At 43.0% G+C, this 18,477-nt stretch overlaps 1 protein-coding gene across 1 annotated transcript; it reads right to left on the bottom strand.

Annotated features, from left to right (window-relative positions):
• Positions 1–15,900: 15,900 nt before the first annotated feature.
• On the bottom strand, positions 15,901–17,748 carry LOC109865782 (potassium voltage-gated channel subfamily A member 10-like). Its single transcript, XM_020454260.2, has one exon. It carries the CDS (start codon positions 17,612–17,614, stop codon positions 15,917–15,919), a length of 1,698 nt encoding a protein of 565 aa, XP_020309849.2. The 5' UTR covers positions 17,615–17,748; the 3' UTR covers positions 15,901–15,916.
• Between the last annotated feature and the right edge of the window lie 729 nt (positions 17,749–18,477).

Raw genomic sequence — 18,477 nt, forward strand, 5'->3', positions numbered from 1 at the left:
CGTACCCCAGTCCTGACCTCAGCCTGATTAAAACATACCCCAGTCCTGACCTCAGCCTGATTAAAACATACCCCAGTCCTGACCTCAGCCTGATTAAAACATACCCCAGTCCTGACCTCAGCCTGATTAAAACATACCCCAGTCCTGACCTCAGCCCGATTAATGCATACCCCAGTCCTGACCTCAGCCTGATTAATGCATACCCCGGTCCTGATTCCCAGTCCCCTCCTGACCCTGTTTCTCACTATAATGACTGACTTTCCTCCTCCCTGGATACCCTCACTCCACACTCACACTGCTCCCCGGTGTACACCCCAGAGCTACAGCAGTTAAAAGCCAGTGGATGTTGTCTTGAGCGTTTCTGCAAGACGACTGGTTTAGTAGTTCATTCTCAAGCATACACAGATCACCTATTCAAATATAAGAATGCCCTCAACAACTTCTGTCCAATCTCATACCTTCCCTTCCTCTTCAAAATAATGGAGTGTGTTATGGCCACTCAATTACAACACCATCTCAACTCTAATAACCTTCACGGACCATTCAAGTCCAGTTTCTGCTCCAAACACAGCACTGAAACAGCCCTAATCAAAATCACTAATGACCTCCTCCATGCAATGCATCCTTCAATACCATCTCACATCACCTCCTCGTGGATCGTCTGGCTGGTGTTGGCATCACGGGCATTGCACTCTACTGGTTTTCCACTAACTGTAACTCACTGACCGCCAACAGTTTGTGCAACTGAAACAGAGAGTGTGGCTGTCTCACAGGGTGTCCCCCAGGGGTCACTGTTCGGGCCACTCCATATTCCTCCCACCCCTGGGAAAGATCATGTTACATCACAAAGTTCACTTCCACTGCTATGCAAATGACACCCAGCTATACCTCTCCACCAAATCCACCACTCCCCTCCCTCATCAGCTGTCTCCAAGACATCCGGAGCTGGATGAGCATGAACCCCCTGAAACTTAACAGCAACAAGACAGAGGTCACGCTCCTCTGCAGGTCTCCTTGTCTTCCCCCATTCCGCTTCTCCACCATGGGTGTCCGGGCCTTCAACTGCTCTGTACCGAGGCTCTGGAATGCACTCCCCCCACACATACAACATGCAAACAAAATCTACTAAAAACACACCTCTTAGGGCCTCCCGAGTGGCGCAGCGGTCTTAGCACTGCATTGCAGTCAATCCAAGGCCATGACCGGGAGTCCCATATAGCTGCGCACAATTGGCCCATCGTTGTCTGGGTTAGGGAAGTGTTTTCCCAGGGAGGGCTTTACTTGGCTCATTGCGCTCTAGTGACTTCTTGTGGCATTCTGAGCATTCTCAGTATACCTATGAATCCCTATGTGTCCCCCCCAACCCACTCCCTAAACCTTTACCCTAAACCGGGTCCATATCCTATTCCCAACCATGACCCCTAAACCTTTACACTAAACCGGGTCCATATCCTATTCCCAACCATACCCCCTAAACTCTTACCCTAAACCGGGTCCATATCCTATTCCCAACCATACCCCCTAAACTCTTACCCTAAACCGTGTCCATATCCTATTCCCAACCATGACCCCTAAACCTAAACCCTTACCGTAAACCGGGTCCATATCCTATTCCCAACCATACCCCCTAAACCTTTACCCTAAACTGGGTCCATATCCTATTCCCAACCATGACCCCTAAACCTAAACCCTTACCGTAAACCGGGTCCATATCCTATTCCCAACCATGACCCCCTAAACCTTTACCCTAAACCGGGTCCATATCCTATTCCCAACCATACCCCCTAAACCTAAACCTTTACCCTAAACCGGGTCCATATCCTATTCCCAACCATGACCCCTAAACCTAAACCCTTACCCTAAACCGGGTCCATATCCTATTCCCAACCATACCCCCTAAACCTAAACCCTTACTCTAAACCGGGTCCATATCCTATTCCCAACCACAACCCTAAACCTAAAACCTTACCCTAAAACGGGTTTGTATCCTATTCCCAACCATACCCCCCAAACCTAAACCCTTACCCTGACCGGGTTTGTATCCTCTACCCAACCCCTCAATCTTCTTTTATCTGTCCTGTTTCAACTGATCTTTTGATTTAAATATTACTTTGATTGATTCAAATGATTTTATGATCGTATGTGCTGTACTTGTTCTCATGTAGACCTACTGTTAATGTGAAATGTCCTTAAAGGCATCCGATAAATCAAATGTAATGTTTTATCATTTTTCATCTTTGTCCTGCAAGGAAACTTTCTTTCCCTAGTAATTTTTTTACATTTTGTTGCATTATTTGTGCTCAAAATAACATTTAGGTGAATTTTATGAGAAAAGATTTGCCCTTGTAGTGAGAAAAGGATCCCAATTTCAAACTCTCCATAAAAGTGTGGAGTTTAAAAACTGGAAATAATGAATATTACCTGAAAAATGATATTATGTAGTTTTTTGCAGTAGCACTCTGTGACATTAAAGAAGATTTCTCTCAAAACTATGATTCCTACAACTCAATAATACGAAGGTATACCTAATGTTTTGTACACTTGGTGTATATACATTATTTTAATAGCAGGACATTGTAAAGTCCATTATCCCTCTAAAGAGTATGAATTAGGCTTTTTGAGAAGGTTTGAATCCTAAGCAACCTGCCTACACATTGTTGTTAGCGCAATAGATCAACATACGTAGCTTTTGTAGTAGGTATAAAGCAGTGTGCTGGAAAACCTTGGTAGAGCATGGGGGAAGGAAGCATTATGGTGCTCATGAATTTCCTTTCTTTTTCGGCTTCAGACCAATGCCTTCTTCTCACTTAAAACATCGTTTTTTGTTTTTAATTTTCATGGTTTTTCCACTGGAAGGTGATTATACAACATTATTATACAACATTATTATACAACATTATTATACAACATTATAACACAACAAAACACAGAAATAAAAGTAAAGTAAACTTACACAATAATGAATAGTAATAATAATAATGATAATAATAAATAATGTAGTTATTAGTATTTACTTAATATTAACAGCTGATTTCCCAGAGGGAAGCAAAAAACCAGAAAGACATTTAAGCCAATCGAGAAAGCTCTTAGAAAATGCACAAAATAATTGATGTGTACTCATTAACTATTTACATTAAAATGTACCTTAAAGTTCACTGAAGAAAGGTGTTGTACTACCTGTAAACAATAGTGAGTTAGTGCAAAATGTACACTTTACAATCAAGCGTACATTCATCAGACATACTGTAGTACACTTTGTACATACAATTCAGGGATGGCCATAATTGCTATTGAAGAGTTACAGGGTTATGCAGGCTTTCTTGTTCAAGCCCAATGCTACCTCACCTGATTCTACTATTTAAGGTATCCATGAACAGCTGACGTCTTGATGAAAAGCTGAGGTCTTGATAAACAGCTGAGGTCTTGATGAACAGCTGAAGTCTTGATGAAAAGTTGAGGTCTTGATAAACAGCTGAGGTCTTGATGTACAGTTGAGGTCTTTATGAACAGCTGAGGTCTTTATGAACAGCTGAGGTCTTGATGAACAGCTTAGGTCTTTATGAACAGCTGAGGTCTTTATGAACAGCTGAGGTCTTTATGAACAGCTGAGGTCTTGATGAACAGCTGAGGTCTTGATGAACAGCTGAGTAGTAGAATCAGGTGTGGTACAGTAGTACTGGGCTTGAACAAAAAAAACTGCATAGCCCTGTGACTCGTGAAGAGATATTTAGGTACCACCTGATACAACTGACAGCAGCATATCACCCTGCATACCACTGCTGGCTTGCTTCTGAAGCTAAGCAAGGTTGGTTCTGTTCAGTTCCTGGATGGGAGACCAGATGCTGCTGGAAGTGGTGTTGGAGGGCCAGTAGGCGGCACTCTTTCCTCCGGTCTAAAAAAATATCCTAATTCCCCAGGACACTGCCCTGTGTAGGGTGCTGTCTTTCAGATGGGATGCTGAACGGGTGTCCTGCCTCTCTGATGTCATTAAAGATACCATGGCACTTATTGTAAGAGTAGGGGTGTTAACCCCGGTGTCCTGGCTAAATTCACAATCTGGCCCTCAAACAATCACGGCCACCTAATAATCCCCAGTTTACAATTGGCTCATTCTTCTCCAGGTTGTTGCTGCAAATGAGAATGTGTTCTCAGTCAACTTACCTGGTAAAATAACAGATAAATAAAAAAAATACTGTGACAAATGACAAACTGCTGAGAAACAAAAGTCATTAGACAAGTACACTACACTTTTAAGAACAAATCTGACAATGATTAGTCTCTAAATCCTTTAGCTACAAATGTTCTTAGTAATGCTGTCCACAGCTGTCCAACTCCAGTAAAAGAGCCCACATTCCCACATGTATACATGACAGAGAAACATTTACAACCTGTGCATTTGTATCGTAGGGATGGCGTGCATCTGACGGATGAAGGCAACAATGTCTTCTTTGAGAGTTTGAGAGCTGGTCTCCACCGTTCTTTCCTCCGTAGTAGCAAGACGTGTGCACTAGTACACGTCATACTCCCTGTCCCTTGCCATTCAACAATGCCCAACAAACCCAAAGGCTCTTTAAGAGACACCTAATGGATGAAAATAAGCACACACCTTGTGTGCGTGTGCGGGCCGGTGTGTGTGTGTGTCAGGAAAGGGAGGGGGGTGTTATACTCAAAATTTCCCCTTCAGTAGGCGAACCCAGGACTTTCAAATCCCAGGGCAGTGACGTTAACCGCCATGCTGTGAACCAACACTCTATTTCACCTTAATCTCGTGATGACAGCATGCGTTCCTTCCAAAATGTTTTGGTTTATTCACTCAGCACTAGAGGTCGACCGATTATGATTTTTCAAAGCCAATACCGATTATTGGAGGACCAAAAAAAGCCGATACCGATTAATCATCCGATTTCTTTTATTTATTTGTAATAATGACAATGACAACAATACTGAATTAACACTTATTTTAACTTAATATAATATAACATCAATAAAATCAATTTAGCCTCAAATAAATAATGAAACATGTTCAATTTGGTTTAAATAATGCAAAACCAAGTGTTGGAGAAGAAAGTAAAAGTGCAATATGTGCCATGTAAGAAGGCTAACGTTTAAGTTCCTTGCTCAGAACATGAGAACATATGAAAGCTGGTGGTTCCTTTTAACATGAGTCTTCAATATTCCCAGGTAAGAAGTTTTAGGTTGTAGTTATTATAGGAATTATAGGACTATTTCTCTCTATACCATTTGAATCTCATATACCTTTGGATGTTCTTATAGGCACTTTAGTATTGCCAGTGTAACAGTATAGCTTCCGTACCTCTCCTCGCTCCTACCTGGGCTCGAACCAGGAACACAAAGACAACAGCCACCCTCGAAGCAGCGTTACCCATGCAGAGCAAGGGGAACAACTACTCGCAGTCTCAGAGCGAGTGACGTTTGAAATGCAATTAGCGTGCACCCTGCTAACTAGCTAGCCATTTCACATCGGTTACACCAGCCTAATCTCGGGGGTTGATAGGCTTGAAGTCATAAACGTACAAAATAAACAGCGCAATGCTTGAAGCATTACGAAGAGCTGCTGGCAACATGCACGAATGTGCTGTTTGAATGAATGCTTACAAGCCTGCTGGTGCCTACCATCGCTCAATCAGACTACTCTATCAAACCATAGACATAATTATAACATAATAACACACATAAATGCGAGCCTTCGGTCATTATTATGGTCGAATCCGGAAACTATCATCTCGAAAACAAGACGTTTATTCTTTCAGTGAAATACGGAACCGTTCCGTATTTTATCTAACAGGTGGCATCCATCAGTCTAAATATTCCTGTTACATTGCACAACCTTCAATATTATGTCATAATTATGTAAAATTCTGGCAAATTAGTTCGCAATGAGCCAGGCGGCCCAAACTGTTGCATATACCCTGGCTCTGCGTGCAATGAACGCAAGAGAAGTGACACAATTTCACCTGGTTAATATTGCCTGCTAACCTGGATTTCTTTCAGCTAAATATGCAGGTTTAAAGATATAAACTTCTGTGTATTGATTTTAAGAAAGGCATTGATGTTTATGGTTAGGTACACTTTGGCGCAACGACAGTTCTTTTTCGCGAATGCGCACCGCATCGATTATATGCAACGCAGGACACGCTAGATAAACTAGTAATATCATCAACCATGTGTAGTTAACTAGTGATTATAATTGATTTATTGACTGATTGTTTTTATAAGATAAGTTTAATGCTAGCTAGCAACTTACCTTGGCTTCTTACTGCATTTGTGTAACAGGCAGGCTCCTCGTGGAGTGCAATATAAGGCAGGTGGTTAGAGCGTTGGACTAGTTAACTGTAAGGTTGTAAGATTGAATCCCTGAGCTGACAAGGTAAAAATCTGTCGTTCTGCCCCTGAACAAGGCAGTTAACCCACCGTTCCTAGGCCGTCATTGAAAATAAGAATGTGTTCTTAACTGACTTGTCTAGTTAAATAAAGCTGTAAAAAAATAAACAATAATTGGCCAAATCGGTGTCCAAAATTATAATGATTAGAAGAAAATGTATTTGCCAGAGAAGGGAGCAGACTGAATTAATGCATAAGGTAAGAGCTACAATTTGCTCTGGATTTTCTAACAGTGATGCGTCTGTCTGGTGTGTGCATGTATTATAAATTAGCAGGGTGTCAGTTTTCCCAAAATTCCCAACGTTTGGTGAATTTAACTGGCTAGAATAGCAGCCAAGGACATTCACTGGCTCATTTGTTTGTGCTCTGATTACATGCAAGTGTTCAGGTCAGCAGTTTACACAAACCTATTGACACAGTATATATACATATACAGTGCCAGTCAAAAGTTTGAACACACCTACTCATTCAAAGGTTTTTCTTTATTTTTACTAAATCAAATTCAAATCAAATGTATTTATAAAGCCCTCCTTACATCAGCTGATGTCACAAAGTGCTGTACAGAAACCCAGCCTAAAACACCAAACAGTAAGCAATGCAGGTGTAGAAGCATGGTGGCTAGGAAAAACTCCCTAGAAAGGCCAGAAGCTAGGAAGAAACATAGAGAGGAACCAGGCTATGAGGGGTGGCCAGTCCTCTTCTGGCTGTGCCAGGTGAAGATTATAACAGAACATGGCCAAGATGTTCAAATGTTTATAGATGACCAGCATGGTCAAATAATAATAATCACACTGTTTGTCGAGGGTGCAACATGTCAGCACCTCAGGAGTAAATGTTAGTTGGCTTTTCATAGCTGATCATTTAGAGTATCTCTGCCGTACCGGCTGTCTCTAGAGAGTTGAAAACAGCAGGTCTGGGACAGGTAGCACGTCCGGTGAACAGGTCAGGGTTCCACAGCCGCAGGCAGAACAGTTGAAACTGGAACAGCAGCACGGCCAGGTGGACTGGGGACAGCAAGGAGTTATCATGTCAGGTAGTCCTGAGGCATGGTCCTAGGGTCAGGTCCTCCGAGAGAGAGAAACAAATAAAAAAAGAAAGAAAGAAAGAAAGAAAGAGAGAGACAGAAAGAGAGAAAATTAGAGTGAGAATTAGAGAGAGCATACTTAAATTCACACAGGACACCGGATAAGACAGGAGAAATACTGCAGATATAACAGACTGACCCTAGCCCCCCGACACATAAACTACTGCAGCATATATACTGGATGCTGAGACATTAGGGGTTGGGAGACACTGTGGCCCCATCCAACAATACCCCCGGACGAGGCCAAACAGGCAGGATATAACCCCACCCACTTTGCCAAAGCACAGCCCCCACACCACGAGAGGGATATCTTCAACCACCAACTTACCATCCTGAGACAAGGCCGAGTATAGCCCACAAAGATCTCCGTCACGGCACAATCTGGGGGGGAGATCACGTCAGTGACTCAACCCACTCAAGTGACGACATGGAAGAGCACCAGTAGGCCAGTGACTCAGCCCCTGTAATAGGGCAAAATATTTAATCTTTATTTAACTAGGCATGTCAGTTAAAAATCAAATTCTTATTTTCAGTGACAGCCTAGGAACAGTGGGTTAACTGCCTTGTTCAGGGGTAGAATGACAGATTTTTACCATGTCAGCTCAGGGATTCGATCTTGCAACGTTTCAGTTGCTAGTTCAATGCTCTAAACACTAGGCTGCATGCCGCCCCATATATACTGTACCCTATCCTCTTAGAAGGTACTCCATATATGGTCGCAGAGCCAGGACAAAGCCACCTTGCACACCTGAATACAATGACCATTAGCCATAAGCTCACCTTCTAGTATTTAAACTGCATCCACCTTCCCTCCTTTGTATCTTTACCTGACCAACAGTCACTACCCCGTCCTCTTCCCAATCATCTCACCCAACCAGGCGTCCTGTGCAATGGCAGACCAGCTCAACCCCGGGCCATGCCACATCGAGCCAACCTCCAGGCTTCCTGGGCAAATGCGGGCGTGCTCAACCGAGCCAGCACAACCCCTGCCTACGGGGGTTGGCTCTGCCAGCAGGTTCAGCACGACTGGGGGCTGGCCTCCAAAAACCCTCATACCAGAAAACAAGGGATTACCTGCTGATTCACGCTGCTTTTCACCTCGTCTTCTAGCCACCCCATTCTCCTCTCCTCTCCTCTCCTCTCCTCTCCTCTCCTCTCCTCTCCTCTCCTCTCCTCTCCTCTCCTCTCCTCTCCTCTCCTCTCCTCTCCTCTCCTCTCCTCTCCTCTCCTCTCCTCTCCTCTCCTCTCCTCTCCTCTTCTCTCCTCTCCTCTCCTCTCCTCTCCTCTCATGTCATCTTATCTCTCCTCCTCTCCACCCTCTCCTCCCTCTCTCCTTTCCTCTCCCCTCTCTCTCTCCTCTGCCCTCTCTTCATCTCTCCTCTCCCCCCTCACTCATTTCATCCCCCCTCCTCTCTCTTCTCTCCTCTCCCTCCCTTCCTCTCTCCTTTCTCATCTTCTCCATAAACTACTACCTCTTCCAACATGTTTGTCAGATGATACAGAGCTGAAATCGTGAGATGACATTTCTATGAGACAGGGTACAGGGCAAGGTCTTTAGAAAGGTCTTTACGTATTATGTCAGCTTGTTTTTGTCCTCTTTTCCTGCTCGCTCTTTACATGTCTCATCATCCAAGTGTCAGGTTGTTCATGCCATACTCCTTATAAAATGACACAGGCTAAGGGCAAAAAGGCAATTTACGCTAGGTAACCTCAAGGCCAAAGATCATCTTATCCTGTAGAGCTCCTAGTCTAAACGTTTATCTGCTGTAGTTGGTTTGCCTTGATGAAACGGACGGCCAAATTATATTCTAAAGGGAGTAATGTTGTGTCTTTTGCAAAGTCATCATAAACTGTCAGTCAATCAATAAAGGAGGCATAAAAGTAATGTTAAACCTGGGTCAGAATGTTCTTGGTCAGCAAAGTCAGAGACATGCAATCAATGCCCAACCAATAGCGAATCATGACGCCTGAATTTTTATCAAACTCTAATCCATAAAGATTGTCCTGTCACTCACAATTAGGCAGGCTGTGTTTCTCCTTCCTATTATCAGACAGTTGTCAAAGTCAAGGGAAGGGTAGGCTCAAGGCTGATGCCACTCTTTCCCTCCAGTATGTTACATTCAGAGGAGATAATCAAGGTAGTTGAGAGAGGAGAGGAGACTTTGGATGTTTTGAATACAGCCAGCCTTTCCCCTAGCCTTTCCTTCAACACCAGGGACTGTCCTCCAGAGGACACTTGGGTATACAAGCTGCTAGCTGAGCAGCTCTATAATTGGCTTATTGCGTGTCTGCTGACAAAACAGTAACCGGTCACATTGATATGAGATTCACTCTCTGTGCTCTGGCACAGCACCGTCTGCCATATTAATAAAACATCGCAACAGCATTTGACTATTTGTAGAAATGAGTAAAACTGTGATAATTATAGAACCATTATCGCGGTTCATTATGGTGTACGGTGTCATAGCGTCAGCCATTTGTTGGACGTTTCAATGGATTTCTTGGTGTTGTGAGCGGTATCAAGGCAGGATGCATTTGATCTCTTTTTGGACTGCCTGATGAATAATAAATGCTGCTTCACTTTGTGTTCGACCTTGTGCCTACAACCGGTCTGTTTAATGACAGAATAAACTCAGGCTGCTCAGTGAGTTGGAGATACCACTAGCCATCATCAGTGATCAGTGGGGCGCTAGGGCAGGCCACTTGGCTTGGCAGAAACTACAGACATCTGATTACAGACCCCAACAGACCGCACTCATACTGACCAACATGACAATGACCAAAATCAAGCAGCAAGTCACATGAATTGAACTGGTAATAAATTGACAGCCATCAGTATAATCAAATCTCAGCAACACAGAAAACACAGACACGCAATCAATCCGTTATTTGCGCTGTGTATCACACCTACAGGATCTATAATGTGCCCTGTGTTTTATAACTGAAACACTCTGCTCTTAGCCTAGGAAGCAGAGATCAGATCATCTTATAAAATATTTATTTGTTTTGAATATTTAATGCAGTGCTTTTGAAGCTATTGTGGCAAAAGGCATTGTCAAGCTCATAACAGCATATTGTACATCTAGCGAGTAGAAATATTGTTATAAGGTGAATACCATTGATATTTCTGTCCGTTCTAAGACATGCGGGCAATCTCTCCTCCATTTCATATCTCTGGAGTATTTCATACTTTATCACAGCCAACAGGGATTAAAAAAATACTCATCTCTGATCTTTTTAAAAGCTCATTTACGTTTTTACATTAATTGATACGGCCCTTTATATACACAACCCCCATCTTCAAACAATCCCCATCCCACTCACTCTTTTGATTTCAAACACAGCGTTTGAGGAAACAAGCACTTGGCATTCACTCTTTCTTCCATCTATTAGATATAAAAAGAATCCATCCTCCTGTGACATGACACATCCTCAGGCAATCACACGAGGGAGCTCTGTGTTGTTGCGAGAGGGTTAGAGAGTGAGAGAAAGACCGTCATCATGCTGACTGACTGCAGCACTGAGTCTACAGTGCAGTGTGAAGGCGTTGATAACAGTTAACACAAAGTGTTAACAAGAAAACAGGCACAGTGTCACATTCTGACTACTCCGCCTCTCACCACCTAAGGTCTCTGCTGGTCTGTAGAGGTATAGGTCTACAGGTCTGTAGAGGTATAGGTCTACAGGTCTGTAGAGGTATAGGTCTACAGGTCTGTAGAGGTATAGGCCTACTAGTCTGCAGAGGTATAGGCATACAGGTCTGTAGAGGTATAGGCCTACAGGTCTGTAGAGGTATAGGTCTACAGGTCTGTAGAGGTATAGGCCTACTAGTCTGCAGAGGTATAGGCATACAGGTCTGTAGAGGTATAGGTCTACAGGTCTGTAGAGGTATAGGTCTACAGGTCTGTAGAGGTATAGGCCTACTAGTCTGCAGAGGTACAGGCCTACAGGTCTGTAGAGGTATAGGTCTACAGGTCTGTAGAGGTATAGGCCTACTAGTCTGCAGAGGTATAGGTCTACAGGTCTGTAGAGGTATAGGCCTACAGGTCTGTAGAGGTATAGGCCTACTAGTCTGCAGAGGTTTAGGCCTACAGGTCTGTGGAGGTATAGGCCTACAGGTCTGTAGAGGTATAATAGGCCTACAGGTCAGTAGAGGATTAGTCCTACAGGTCTGTAGAGGATTAGGCCTATAGGTCTGTAGAGGTATAGGCCTACAGGTCTGTAGAGGTATAGGCCTACAGGTCTGTAGAGGTATAGGCCTACTAGTCTGCAGATGTTTAGGCCTACAGGTCTGTAGAGGATTAGGCCTACAGGTCAGTAGACGATTAGGCCTACAGGTCTGTAGAGGATTAGGCCTACAAGTCTGTAGAGGATTAGGCCTACAGGTCTGTAGAGGATTAGGCCTACAGGTCTGTAGAGGATTAGGCCTACAGGTCTGTAGAGGTATAGGCCTACAGTTCAGTAGAGGATTAGGCCTACAGGTCTGTAGAGGTATAGGCCTACAGGTCTGAAGAGGATTAGGCCTACAGGTCTGTAGAGGTATAGGCCTACAGTTCAGTAGAGGATTAGGCCTACAGGTCTGTAGAGGTATAGGTCTGTAGAGGTATAGGCCTACAGCCAGTGACCTCATGCATCAGACTTTTTTGAGTGGACACTGATGGCCAAGTTATATTCAGTATATTTTCATTAATTTGGTGCATGTGTTACATATTGCTGCCACCCTGAGTTACAATAGGCATGATGCCTCTACCTACATCACTCGGTCAGTTTATATTTTTGTTTTATTTAACATTCTATATGTGAATTGGTTGTACAGGTAACTACCAAAAGAATGGAAACACCAACATCAAGTGTCTGAATAGGGCATATGGCCACCATGAGCCAGAACAGTTTCAATGGGCATTGGCATAGATTCAACACATTTCTGGATCTCTATTGGAGGGATGCGACACCATTCTTCAACATTCTTTAACATTTGGTGTTTGTTTATGGTGGTAGAAAACGCAGTCTCAGGCATCACTTCAGAATCTCCCATAAGTGTTCAATTGGATTGAGATCTGGGGACTAAGACGGCCATGGCATATGGTTTACCTTGTTCTCATGCTCATCAAACCATTCAGTAACCACTAGTGCCCTGTGGATGGGGGCATAGCTGTGGTGACCAAAATAATGGCCTGCCCAGCATTTTTATGCAGTACCCTAAGCTTGATGGGATTTTGATTGCTTCATTAATTCAGGAACCACACCTGTGTAACGCACCTGTTTTTCCATTATTTTGTCAGATACCTGTATTTCTCTGTCAATGACTACAAATCAAAATGGAAAACACTCAACGTAGGGAAGTAGGGTAGATGTTTAATTAAAGGCACTCATTAAACCATAAATACAACTTAGAACATATGTAATTAAATGTACTGTATATTGCACACTACTCATTCCATTATTTTACTTTTAGATTTGTGTGTATTGCTGTGAATTGTTAGATACTACTGCACTGTTGGAACTAGGAACACAAGCATTTCGTTACACCCGCAATAACATCTGATAAATATTTGTATGTGACCAATAACATTTGATTTGATTTGATTACTAGTACATAATCAATCTCTAGAGAATAAGTGTTGTGCATACTTTTGTAAAGTGCTTTATTAATATACCACGACTAAGGACTGTTCTTACGCGGACTGCCTGGACACAGCCCTTAGCTGTGTTATATTGGCCATATATCACAAACCCACGAGATGCCTTATTGTTATTATAAACTGGTTACCAATGTAATTAGAGCAGTAAAAATACATGTTTTGTCACCTGTGGTATACGGTCTGATATACCATGGCTGTCAGCCAATCAGCATTCAGGGCTCGAACCACCAAGTTTATAATACCCAATATACCACGGCAGCCAGCCAATCAGCATTCAAGGCTCGAACCACCCAGTTTATAATACACATCAACTGACTGATATCAAAATCATCACAGTGGAGACTGGTGGGAGGACCTATAGGAGGAAGAACTCATTGTAATGGCTGGAATGGAATATATGAAACGGTATCAAACATGTGGATTCCATATATTTGATACCGTTCCACTTATTCCATTCCAGCCATTACAATGAGCCCAGCCTCCTATATCGCCTCCCACCGACCTCCTCTGAGTCATCAATACTATTGTCAACTTGTTTAAAATCAGGCCTTCATGGCCGAATTGCTGCAAATAAACCAGTACTAATGGACACCAATAATAATAAGAGACTTGCTTGGGCCAAGAAACATAAGCAATGGACCAGTGGAAATCTGTCCTTGGTCTGATGAGTCAAAATGTGACATTTTTGGTTCCAACCACCGTATCTTTGTTAGACACAGAGTAAGTGAATGAATGATCTCCAAATGTGTGGTACCCACATGAAGCATGGAGGAGGAGGTGTGATGGTGTGGGAGTGCTTTGCTGGTGACAGTTTTGATGATTTATTTAGAATTCAAGGCACACTAAACCAGCATGACTACCACAGCATTCTGCATTGATACACCATCCCATCTGATTTGCGCTTAGTGGGACTATCATTTGTTTTTCAATAGGACAATGACACAACACACCTCCAGGCTTTGTAAGGGCCATTTGACCAAGAAGGACAGTGATGGAGTGCTGCATCAGATGACCTGGCCTCCACAATCACCCGACCTCAACCCAGTTGAGAGCAGCCAACAAGTGCTCAGCATATGTGGGAACTCTTTCAAGAAACAGTTCATTGCAGTGTTGAGCAACTCAATATATCCAATGCCATTTCTGCATGGTCATTGTTTGTATAACCGCTGATAATATAAATGTTCATATTTGAAGTGTAGCATGCATATGGGTTTATTTATAAATACATATCATAGTATAAACTATACCTAAAGTGTGTTAATGTAATAGTTCATTTGTTAATTCATTGATGGCATTAACTAAACGTTTATCAAAAAATTCCTAAATCCAATTGAGTTATGTCCATATCAAATGCATGGAAAGGCATTAAAAGAACTACAGTACGAGAGAAATGTGAGAGTCACTAGAACTATCTGCCCTACATGTATTGATACATGTATTGATACATGTATTGATACATGATACCAGTGTTGTTTCGGCACACTACTGTATACCATGCAAGGCCACCGACAGCTAAATGTTGGAATAGCGCTTCAATCAATAACGGTACAAAGAGGTGTGCCACTTTGTCCTTACCTCTTTTGATTGCTTTCTATCAATAAGCGTGTTCTTGATGCTATTGTGCGAATCAACACATTTTCATATGATGTAATACGTTGTGTGAGCTTAACATGCAACTACTGTTCCTTTTGATGGGATTCTTTTCCTGAAATACATAGAAAGGTTAAGATGAAGGTGTATATAGGTTAGGGTTAGGCTTTGGTCTAAATATTATCACATTTTGACCTGATATAATAACATGCCATGATTTAGTCATTTTTTTACTACAGTACTGTAAGGTATACAGATTGAAGTCATAAGCAACGTAGCTAACCTGCTAAAGTAGGTAGTTAGTATTGGATAGATGGTGTGATAAAACGACTGCATTATTAGATAGATGGTGTGATAAAATGACTGCATTATTAGATAGATGTGATAAAATGACTGCATTATTAGATAGATGGCGTGATAAAATGACTGCATTATTAGATAGATGGTGTGATAAATAACTGCATTATTAGATAGATGGTGTGATAAATAACTGCATTATTAGATAGATGGTGTGATAAAACGACTGCATTATCAGATAGATGGTGTGATAAAACTACTGCGGTGTCCACAACTGATGGATTTTCTGACAGCATATTGTGCACTCAATGGTGTCCCCATGTCTCCTTCCAGAAGGGCTCTTCCAGACAGTCGTTGGAGATCATGCCAAGATCTATATAGAGACTGCTGAATATGGCAGGCTGATGAATGTCGCAAAGCACACCATGAAAACGAGTTTTAAAATGAGCCCTGATCCAAGGGTGTTTTTCATACTTCAGTCTTTGACAATGTACAGTAATGCAGTTCAAAGTGTAATTAATATTAGAATTATTTATAAGATGATTTGAAAGGAAACAAGTTGCCAAATACATCTGCTTAGGATTTAAGCGCTTATAATCACACTACGTGCACAAGGTCTGTCCAGAGCCAACTGTAAATGTAATATGCTGTAACTGTGTTCATTTGATCTTAATTACACTTTGACACATCCACATGCTGATCAGGCAGGCTGATAACCAATATTACTTCCTTATTTTGAATATTGTGAAAGAGATGTATAGTATAGCCTACTACGTGGACCAACGCTGCAATGAATAGAGTATAAAATACTGAGACAAAAATAATATCAGTGCATTTTGGTATATGTTAGATTTCTCAGTTTGTCATGTCCTTGGTTATAATCCCTTAAATGATAAACCCATTACATACCATTCTTGTCATTCTGCAAGCTACCATTGATTGTGTTAATGTTAAGAGAGGGTGTGCTACCATACTCATACTTATTTGCGTCGGTTATTTTCTGAGCTGCTTCTGCTGCATCGTCAATCACTTGTTTCTCTGCTTGCTCTGTCTCCCGGTGGTAGAAATAGTTAAAGTTGGAGACGATAACAGGGACGGGTAAGGCGATGGTCAACACGCCGGAAATGGCACAGAGAGTCCCCACCATTTTGCCTCCCAAAGTAGTAGGACACATGTCCCCGTATCCCACAGTGGTCATTGTCACCACAGCCCACCAGAACCCGTCAGGGATACTGACAAACTGTGTGTGGGGCTCGTCCACCTCAGCAAAGTAGATGGCACTGGAGAAGAGTATGACTCCAATAAAGAGGAAGAAGATCAGCAGACCCAGCTCCCTCATACTAGCCTTCAGGGTCTGGCCCAGGATCTGAAGTCCCTTGGAGTGTCGCGACAGCTTGAAGATCCGGAAGACTCGCACTAGACGGATGATGCGTAAGATGGCCAGTGACATGTTTTGGCTGGAGTTGATGTCTTCATCTGGCGTGGTGTACAGCTCTGTAGCCATGGTTACGAAATAGGGTATTATAGAGACAATGTCAATGGTGTTCATAATGTTGTGGAAGAAGTCACTTTTGCTGGGGCAGACCACAAAGCGTACGCCAAGCTCAAAGCAGAACCAAATTATGCAGATGGTTTCCACAATGAAAAAGGGGTCTGTGAAATAGGCGAATAAGTCTTTTTGGACTATAGGAGGACCCTCCTGGGTTCCATTGACCCCCAGGGAAAAGGTGGTGATAAAGTCTACATCGTCACGGAACTCTGGCAGAGTCTCCAGGCAGAAAATGAAGATAGAGATGACAATAACGAAGACAGACACCAGGGCCACTGACCTAGCTGCACTGGAACTCTCCGGATACTCAAACAGGAGCCAGAACTGCTTGTGGACCTCGTTGGTGGGCAACAGCGGCTCGGGTTCTGTTATGAACCCCTCAATTTCCCGGAACTGTTCCATAGCTTCTCGTCCTAACTCATAGAAAACGATCTCTCTTGCGAAAATCTCTAAGGGGACGTTGGCCGGTCTTCGGACTTTGCCCCCAGACTGATAGAAGTACAAGATCCCATCAAAGCTGGGACGGTTCCGGTCGAAAAAGTACTCGTTCTTCATCGGGTCAAAGTATTCCATCCTTTTCATAGGGTCTCCCAGCAGGGAGTCTGGGAACTGCGATAAAGTTTTGAGTTGTGTCTCGAACATCATGCCTGAAATATTGATGACCACTTTCGGATCCCCGTCCTCCACTCCCAGTTTCTCCCCAAACAGGTCTTCTTCGTTATCACAGCACTCCTGAACCAGCTTACTGAAGACACTGTCGGTCGGCGAGCCTTCACTGTTCATCAGGAGTTTGAAGTTGGACAGCAGACTGTTGCAGCTAGACGGGTCTTTAGTAGTCAGTATAGGCGTTGTAGAGGGAGAAAACCCCTCTGGCCTGGTCTGGTGCCCATGGTGCTGTGATGGATTTGGTGACATCACACGATTGGTGACAGGGTTCTGATCAGGCGCTGCCTCTGAAGTAGGTGAAGTGGGGTACCCCGAATCACCGGGGACGCCCATGTTGATGCCGATATCATCCATGTTCTCAAAGTTAACCAGTGGCACCTCCATCACTGTCCCTTTGCTAGGGCACTCCTGTGTTCCTCAGCCTGGCTCAGTGCGATGGGACTGGGGTGATGCCACAACCAGCCTGAAGATCCAGCCACGTTCTTCTTAGTCCTGTAGAACATTGAGACAGGTGTATTCAACAGGTGTATTCAACAGGATGTTCTGATTCAGATGTCAGCTCCTCGTAATCTGAAAATTAAGATAAAAGAAGAGGTAGGGTTAGTTCCCATCTCCCGCCTCTTTGTGAATGTAAACAAGACATCTCTCTATATCAGGGATGGGCAACTGGAGTGCCGCATGCATCTCTCCACCCCATGGCAAAATGTAAAGAATTGCAGAAAACTTGCTTTAAAGGTGCAGTATTTTATCTGTGCCTCATGGCAAAATGTATAGAATTGCAGAAAACTTGCTTTAAAGGTGCAGTATTTATCTGTGCCCCATGGCAAAATGTATTGTCATGCCCTGACCATAGAGAGCCCTCAGTTCTCTATGGTGTATAGGTCACAGCGTGACTAGGGGGTGTTCTAGTTTTCCTATTTCTATGTTGGTGTTTTGTATGGTTCCCAATTAGAGACAGCTGGTTGCCTCTAATTGGGGATCATATTTAGGTAGCCATTTTTCCCACCTGTGTTTGTGGGATATTGTTTGTGTTTGTGCTTATTGCACCAGTTAAGTCACATTTCGTTGCTTGTTTACTGTTTTGTTTAAAGTTTCATTAAAATAAAGATGTGGAACTCCAATCACGCTGCGCCTTGGTCTGTCTCTCCTCACGTCTATGACAGAATATCCCACCACGAAAGGACCAAGCTGCGTACAACGGAGGGAAAAGTGAGTTGGATCTGGGAAGAGATAATGAGTGGATGCGA

The sequence above is a fragment of the Oncorhynchus kisutch genome, linkage group LG1 (genome assembly GCF_002021735.2).
Source record: "Oncorhynchus kisutch isolate 150728-3 linkage group LG1, Okis_V2, whole genome shotgun sequence".
In the NCBI taxonomy this organism is placed as follows: Eukaryota; Metazoa; Chordata; class Actinopteri; order Salmoniformes; family Salmonidae; genus Oncorhynchus; species Oncorhynchus kisutch.